Source organism: Solanum tuberosum, unplaced genomic scaffold (genome assembly GCF_000226075.1).
Source record: "Solanum tuberosum cultivar DM 1-3 516 R44 unplaced genomic scaffold, SolTub_3.0 scf00742, whole genome shotgun sequence".
Taxonomy (NCBI): domain Eukaryota; kingdom Viridiplantae; phylum Streptophyta; class Magnoliopsida; order Solanales; family Solanaceae; genus Solanum; species Solanum tuberosum.
In genome coordinates this window covers 123,719-133,032 of record NW_006239663.1, presented here as the reverse complement: position 1 = coordinate 133,032, position 9,314 = coordinate 123,719, and the positions used below count along the sequence as shown (strand labels likewise).

Sequence of the window (9,314 nt, the reverse complement as noted above, 5' to 3'; positions counted from 1 at the left end):
ATATTCCGTTCGATGTATGATGCCAATTTGAAATCCAAATTAATTTGAATTGGCATGGCATGTTTGTCTAGACTTTTTCATTCTTAGAATATTTTGATTTTTTCACGTGTGTGCAAGCTTGTCAATAGCTTCTGCAATCACTTTACATAATTTATTTAACTGATTTATACTTGTAGCTATTTTGGGGGAATACATGTAATCCCCAACTCGGAGGCGAAAATCTCTTTCGATTTATCTCTGGCTCTCTGCTATTGGTTTTTTATATAGCTAGATCGGACCTCCACTTTTCCTCTTTTACTTTGTATACAATGTATTGAATAAAGTTTTAATAAGAAAATTTCTTAATTATTAGATGAAGAAACAATACATTCGAACATTACTTATGATAACTCTTTTATTTCATGTACATGTGGTTTCTATTTGTTGTAAAATTAATTTTGAATTCTTATTTTGTTTCATCTTTGGTTAGACAAAAAAAATTGTCTATACTATACTTAGCTTTCTATTTTGTTAATTTAAGGTAGGAAGGTAATTTCATACCCTATCTCCTTGTATATTTTTCCACAAAAATATGGCAAAATTAGAGGACAACAAGATTTTTTAAAAATGGAATTTGCATAAATTGATATTGAATTATGTTTGATAACACTAATTAGAGCTTAAGACTTGTTATTCAAAAGAAAAAAAGAAAAATATGACATACAAATGATCAAGTGATATATTGTGTATGCTAATGTATCTTATCCATATCTAATGTATATCATATGTAGTGATGTTATCCATATTATATATTTGACATATATAACTATACAAGCGATAAATATATAATATGTGAGAATATAATGTTCTTCAACTTTGAATCTCAAGATCATTTCAAATTTAAGATGGAAGTTCTTGAGATGTTCCTAAGCTCTTGGGACAACACATAACATAGAAAATAATTATATAATTTCACAAACTCTAATTTAATTTTGAAGTTTTAAAAGCTTTATCAATGACAATTTTTTTTACTTAACCTATTTAACTTGCCCTTACTGTCTGAATCTAATACTCCTTCTGTCCAACAATATTTATCCATTAATTATTGATTTGCACATTTCTTAAAAAAATATAAATAGAAATGTAATTTTACTATATCACTCTTTGAATGTAATCAATACAATGTCTTGAAAAATGTAATAGGAAAATGATTATAATCAATGACAATGGTAAATTAAGAACTGAATGTAAAGGCAGAACGCATAAGCGGCCCCTTGAACTTGTAAGTATTTTCCTTATAGACACCTTAACAAGGACACCTTCCTATTGAACACTTAAACCACTCAAAAAGTGTACCTATCAGACACACCTGTCTGACTTGGCACTTATCGTGTGAGGCACTCCTTTTGAGCGCGTGAAGTGAGAAAAAAAAAAGCTGATGTGTCTGATTGGCACACTTTAACATACTTAACAGTCAAAATCTTCCCTTTTTATTTATCCAACCCTAGATTCTTCCCTTTTATTTATTTCTCATCTCTCTCTTCTCCACATCTCACCATTGTTGCTACTACAGTGGAGATCAAAAAAAATTTCTTCATTCGTCTTCTTCACATCGAAGGAAATGTCCAATTTGTCGATTTCAACTTTTTCAGATGCAAATGTGTTATGTCGATGTGGGGTCAATGCTGAATTGAAAACTTCATGGACACAACTTAATACAATAGCAAAAAAGATCATATGGGATCTATTGAAAAGAATCAAATCCTATGAACAAGAGAGGAAGCGGTCAAGAAAAATCAGGATCATATGCGTTATTGCACTCGTGATTTTCGCTATATGGAAATATTTATGTTAGTAGTCTTTGAGTGATTGTATTAATAGTCTTGTGTTTCTGTTGTACTGATTTTGGAAGAAGGAATGGAGATAAGTTGTTCATTAATCTATCATATTGCTCATCTCCGCGACGCAGAGGCATCTTTAAATTCCCATTCGCACACAATTGCTAGTGTTCTGCCTCAAACTCGCTTTGTTTAATTAATTTAGGAATCCCTCTCCACGACGCGAAGAGGGCACAGAGTGCTCTGCCTGGAATTTGATTTCACGAGCCAAATTATAATTCCTACGGAGATGCCTTAAGTGACGTTTTTTCAAGCTTCTTCCTTGCTTTCTTCACCTCCAAAGAACAATAACCATACTAAGTGAACAACATAATAACATTAAGCTCCAAACAAGCATGAATGTTATAATGTACATCAAAAACATCACAAAACATATTAAAGCAGTCTCAGTATTGTTTCCTGCTTGCATTACATATTCAAATAAAACAACCTCTAAGTGTACATCAAAAACACCCAAAACATATTAAAGTAGTCACACCCCTCTGTTTTTGCTCTTGTTGCACTAGACGTTTGCAGATCCACCCTTTTTGGACTTACTCATGCGTTGTAATTGTGGAGTGGTGACAACATCTTTACCCTTCCATTTCAGTCCACGAGGCTTATAACCAATATCTATGTTTGTTGGTGTTGCACACTTGAAAACAACTGGAGTAACAACTCTTTCACCTGTTGTACCAGGCTGTATACAAGAAACTAAAATAAGTGTCTATTATCAAAGTAGATTATAAATAATTGAAGTTGGTTATACTCTTACATTTAATGTTTGTCTGCCACTTATATCATCAGTGTATGTGCCAAATCCTACAATCTTAGGCCTTTTGTTTCCTCTTGTTGATGTTGATGCTCCTTCTCTTCCCCTACCTCTTCCTGCATGTTGCCCTCCTGTAACAGTTGAAGTATCATCACCTCTTCTCCCCCTGCCTCTTCCTCTGCCTCTTTCCCTGCCTCTTCCAGCTTGTTGAACTCTTCTAACAATTGAAGTATCATCACAGATAGAAGTTGATTGTTGGCCTGAGATGACATGTTGTGATGGTCTCCAAGTTGGTGGCTGGCTAGAACCTACAGGTTGGCCTGAGCTTGGTGGTTGGCTAAAGCTTGGTGGTTTCCTTGAGCTTGGTGGCTGGCTAGAACCTACACTTGAGCTTGGTGGCTGGCTATAACCTATAGGTTGCCTTGATCTTTGAGGCTGACTTGAGCTAGCAGGTTGGCTTAAGCTTGCAGGTTGGGTTGAGCTTCCAGGCTAACCCCTTGCAGAAGATTTAATAGTGTAAATAAGAAAAAGAAAAATTGTATTGCATTTTATCTATTTAATTGAAGTAATTAAAGGTTGGCTTGAGTATTACCACATATTTGCAGGCTTTATTATTATGGCCTTGTTGATGACACTTGGAGCAAGTCATTTTTACACCTCTTCTGGACAACTTTCCATACTTCTTTCTTAGCTCATCCTTTGACTTTCTTCTGCATTTTGGTGGTCTGCCAGGCATTTGCTTTGGTTCAGGAGGCTCAATCACAATATCACTAGTGTGAGGCCACATTTTCATATTAGGTATTGGCTGGATAAAGTAATTATAAGCCTTCATGAAAGTATCTTTTCTATACCAATGTACAACATGATCTTCAGGGTCTTGGCCTGCATGCTGATAAGCCAAAACAACATGTTGACATGGTATGCCTCTCAACTGCCAGGTTCTACAAGTACATGTCTTCTTTCTGATATCAATAATATGCCTATAATGACCATCTAAAATTTCATATCCAAATTGGCCATTGAACCTAACTTGACAATCTCTAGCATAATCTTTGTTTTCTTCAAGTACTAAACTTGCCATAGGAGAAATGTCTGATATCCAAGTGTCAACAAATTTTCTCATCTCAACATTTCTATCCATTATCTTATGTCTAATCTCCTCTAACATGGTGATAATTGATTTATGTCTAGCAGCTAATATCCAAGAATTAAATGTCTCACACATATTATTCTCAACAATATCACACTTAGCATGCTCCTTAAAATATGCTTTACACCATGTCTTTTTTTCATAATGTAACAAGTCTCCACAGATCTTATTACCAAGTTTATCAAGTTTATCCATTTCATCTTGAAATTTTACCTCAAAACTTGATTTTGCACATCTCCAGAATTGTTTTCTTCTTTCTTCTCCTCTCCAATTTTTCTGCCAATTGGACCAGATGTGTCTAGCACACATCCTCTGCTCACAATCTGGCAGCAACTCCATTATGGCTGCTACAAGACCCTACATATCATAATAATTGAAATTTATGACTAATCATAATTAAATAAATAGGCAATGAGATCAAAATTAAATAAAATGAACATTAAACTAACCTTTTGCATATCAGACATCACAGTCAATCCATGTCCAGTGCCTAAGTTTAGATCTTGTATCAAGATGCTTTGTTTCTTGATCAACAACTGCCCAAGCAATTGGAAACATTTGTTGATTTCCATTCCTACCAATTGCAACTAATAATTCACCCTTGCAAGCACCCTTCAGAAAGCATCCATCAAAACCAATGATTTTTCTACATCCTTCCAACCAACCTCTCTTTAATGCATCAAAACAAACATAAAAGTAAACAAACATATTCTTTCGTGGAGTAGATTTCCTGTCTATCCTCACCCAACATGAACTACCAGGATTAGTCTGTTTTATCATGTCTGCATAATCACACAACCTTGCAAACTCCATCTTCCAATCACCCATAAATTCCTTGAGAATCATCAATTTTGCCATATAACAAAAAGTTCTTTCAACATACAATCATGTCTTCTTCCTCACCAAATCTTGAATTTCCTTCAACTTTATATAAGGTTGAGAAACTATTCTGTCCCTAAACTTATTTGCAATAAAGTTAGATGTACACAACTTGTTTTTGGTTGTGGTAGGGCACTGATGAACATGATAGTAATTCTTAACAATAAAGTCACCAGAGTTTTTGTCTAGACTAGCATACAACAACCATTTGCATTTCTTATGCTGACATTTAACTCTGACTCTATGTTTTTCATTAGGCCTCAATTTTAATTTGACTTTATATTCCACAGCATACTCTGCCACAGCCTTTCTAAATTCTATGGCATTTTTAAATATCATACCAAGCTCAAATATAGCAACTACACAATCAAGATCAAATTTAACCTTTTTACTTTTTCTTCTAGCTGGTAAATCAACACCTTCCACAGCTTCAGGATCTAATTCATCCATACTGTCATCACTATCTAGTTCTGAACTATCAATATATTGCTCATCTCCCCCCAATCTTCCTACATACCTAACAGCCTTGTTCCTTCCAATGTCTTCAAATCCTCTATCAACACCAGCTACTCCAAGAATTATTTCCTCTGTAGGAACATATTTTTCCCTCTGCAATTTGGTTCTCCTTTCATTTCTAAGAGTTCTCAACTCTTCATCAATCTCTGAGTCATCATCATCAGGAATAGCAAACTCTTGTAAATCATCACTAATATCCCAATCTGTTTCAACACCTTCAAGATCTGATGCATTACCTACACCAACTTCAACATTAATATTCTCAGATTGGGCCCCTTCATCCACATTAATATTATGTGAGTTTTCTACTCCATTCTCATTAACATTTTCACCAATTGTTGGCCCACAAAGATAACTTGTAGGGACCCCATCTTTAATAACCTCTACCTCATCCACAACATGTTGAACATACAAGTCCAAAAAGTCACCATCACCTAGGTCTTTTATAAGGTTTAGTAAGCTGAAATCGTTATCCACTAAGACAAAGTTATTGGTTGTAGGGTCTTTAAAATAAAACCCACCCACAGTAACATACCCCAAATCTCTAGTATAAAAAAGCAATTCCATTAAAGAAAAGTGGTCTTTATCGATACCTACATATTCCACTTCACTTTCCCCTATGTAAGTGAGACCTCCACCAGATATGCCTTCCACAAATTTACCACCATGGTGAAAGCGAGTTACTATAATAATATCCATAAGATTCCCTGGGAAAAAAATTCAAATAAATTCGACAAATTACTGACAAGAAAACCCTAAAAAATTTAAACTTTATTCACATATGTACAAAACATCATCACTGTAGTAATGTACAAAATAGACGCTATATTTAAAGGGGAAATTGACAGCAATAGTCATAGAGATTCGAAAATGAACTTACTTCACAAGATTGAACACAAAATCTCCTAGCTTTCTCGAATCAACCTTAAAACACAACAACAAAAGTTATTTCTTGAATCGACCACGCCGTAGGAAGAAAACATGAAGATTATTGATCAACTTTCTTGAATCGACCACATATTGAGCGGGAATCGTGAAAGAAATTTCTAGGGTTTTTTGGTAACACATTTTGGGGATTTAGAGAAATGACTGAGGGGTTGGGTGTTTTTGTGAATGTGTATTACCACGTAGGATTAGATTTTTCCACGTAGGAGATGTGTATGTCACGCGCTCCACCTTAAAACAAATGCCTCACACGATAAGTGCCAAGTCAGACAGGTGTGTCTGATAGGTACACTTTTTGAGTGGTTTAAGTGTTCAATAGGAAGGTGTCCTTGTTAAGGTGTCTATAAGGAAAATACTTACAAGTTCAAGGGGCCGCTTATGCGTTCTGCCGAATGTAAATTATCCATTGATTTCATAAAGTGGACAAGTATTGTTGAACGTCCTAAAATAGTATAGTGAAAAAAATTATTGTTGGACGGAGGGAGTAATACCTTATGATTCTCTGCTAGAAATTGAAACAATATATTACACTGTATTGATTACATTCAAAGAGTGATATAGTAAAATTACATTCAATAGGAAAATGACTATATATATATAGTATAACTTACATAAATCTCATAGTGTAAGACCTAAATTACATTATATCCCTACTCTTTTCTATTTTACAAAAATCCTTTCAAATATCAGTCATCCGGTTACATTAATTGTGATACATTATACAACTAGTTTGTTGAGATTAAAAAGGAAATTAAATATAAAATTAAATGTCAGTTTCCCAAATTATGCAAATTTTAATTAATGTCAATCTCTCCCAAATAACAGCTCCAAACAATCAAATTTTTCTTCTCAAATTCTATCCTAAATCATAACAGATTAAAAAAAAAAGTCGACAATTTTATATAGTTATGTATCATATACAAAAAAAAACTATGAATATGATATTACACGGATATTTAATTATTATTTTTATAAGCGAAATAATACCTTTTTCAAATGAAAATAATAATAATAATTAAGGGTCTAATTACTTCTAACTTTATAAATTTTCAAAATGTTTTTGTTTCTTTTTGTTCATAAAATCTTTTTTTTACCCCTATGAGCTCTCCATCTTTGCTCCCTTGGTAATTTAAACCCACAATCTTTAAGATCGGAAGTGAAGGTACTTACCATTCGAGCAATTCTCATTCATCTTTTGTCTATAAATCATAGTTTTATTATCTATATTTTTTTACCAATCAAAGAAAATACTCCTTCTGTCCCTATTTATGTGACACTTTTCATTTTTTGAGAGTCAAATAATTTAAGTTTGATCGGAAATTTATGCGTGAAATCTCCAATTTTTTTGAAATGAAATTCATATATTTGTAAACTATAAAAAAATATTATAAATCATAATAATTGACAATTCAAAATAATTAAAAGATACATAAAAATAAAATAAAAAACTGACAGATTAAAATATAATTATTTGAATATCAAAATCCGAAGAGTAATAAAGAGTAACATCATTTTTTTTGGGGGAATACATAATTACCCCATGGAACTTATACCCTTTTTTTAAGTAGACACCTTAAGTTTGCGGGAGTCCTATTACCCCACGAAACCATCCAAAAGCACAATAAATACATCATTTTTTCAACATCAGTGCTCTCAATCCAAGAGCGTGTGCCACACCTCCAACCCATTTAACAAAGGCCGGGTTTTATCCTAACCCATTCATTTTTTAACCCATAACCCAAACCCAAACCCAAAGAAACTTCCAACCCATTTCACTCTCACCTACCCTCGTCTCTCTCTCTTCAACCGATCAAAACCCTAAGAAATTTCATGAGGCAAAGCTAGTTGGTAACATTGTTTGTTGAAATTTGTTGAATATTGGTGGCGGAACGAAGAAGTGAAGGCTCATAGGTTAGTTTATTTTACATTATAAGTGAATTTTGTAGTGATTAGTCGTTAGTTTATTTACATTGTTTGATGCGTATTTCGTTTGTTGTCATGTTGTTGTTGTGTATATTACTCATCTGTATTATTGGGAAGTTGGCCTGTTGCAGTTGATGTGTATTTCTTTGTTGGGTTGTTGTTGTTGAATATTGTTGTAACTTTCATTGATTCAGTGTTTCTGAGATCTGTTTGTAACTGTGTTTTCAGGATTTCTTACAATGTCATTTGTTCTTATAACTTTGAGATGGTATCATGGGGGCAAAATTGTGTTTGGTCCCTCATCTGATTATGTTGGTGGGTCTGTGACTGAATTCTTGGAAGTAGACACTGATCGAATGTCTTATTTTGAACTGAAAGGCTACATAAAGGACTTAGGATATACAACAGATTGTTCCTTTTTTATTAGATCTCCAATCGATGGCTTTTTTGTTGAAGTTAAAAGTGATAAGGTTATTTGTGACATTTCCTCTATGTTTGAAAATGGGGATAGAATGGATGTTTATGTCTGTCATGAGGTTAATGAGCCAGAAATTGCTCCATTGGCTTTGGATTATGTCCCCCATGTGATGGACAGTGGTGTAGGTGGGGTAGGTGGGGAATCTTTTACATCTTTTAATGAAATTGAGTCTCCTGTTGAACCTTCTAGTCCTTCTTCTGAACATTTCAACCCTTCATCTCAGCCTTCTAATCCTCTTGGTGAACCTTCCAACACTTCATCTCAGCCTTCTAATCCTCTTGGTGAACCTTCCAACACTTCATCTCAGCCTTCTAATCCTCTTGGTGAACCTTCCAACACTTCATCTCAGCCTTCTAATCCTCTTGGTGAACCTTCCAACACTTCATCTCAGCCTTCTAATCCTCTTGGTGAACCTTCCAACACTTCATCTCAGCCTTCTAATCCTCTTGGTGAACCTTCCAACACTTCATCTCAGCCTTCTAATCCTCTTGGTGAACCTTCCAACACTTCATCTCAGCCTTCTAATCCTCTTGGTGAACCTTCCAACACTTCATCTCAGCCTTCTAATCCTCTTGGTGAACCTTCCAACACTTCATCTCAGCCTTCTAATCCTCTTGGTGAACCTTCCAACACTTCATCTCAGCCTTCTAATCCTCTTGGTGAACCTTCCAACACTTCATCTCAGCCTTCTAATCCTCTTGGTGAACCTTCCAACACTTCATCTCAGCCTTCTAATCCTCTTGGTGAACCTTCCAACACTTCATCTCAGCCTTCTAATCCTCTTGGTGAACCTTC

The 9,314-nt window shown here is 34.5% G+C and overlaps 1 protein-coding gene across 1 annotated transcript; it reads right to left on the bottom strand.

Annotated features, from left to right (window-relative positions):
* Positions 1-3,315: 3,315 nt before the first annotated feature.
* LOC107058999 (uncharacterized) lies at positions 3,316-4,636 on the bottom strand. Its single transcript, XM_015305337.1, has 4 exons — positions 4,444-4,636; positions 4,228-4,352; positions 3,400-4,135; positions 3,316-3,353 (listed from the first exon to the last, which is right to left on the bottom strand). Exons 1-4 carry the CDS (start codon positions 4,634-4,636, stop codon positions 3,316-3,318), a joined length of 1,092 nt encoding a protein of 363 aa, XP_015160823.1.
* Positions 4,637-9,314: the final 4,678 nt, after the last annotated feature.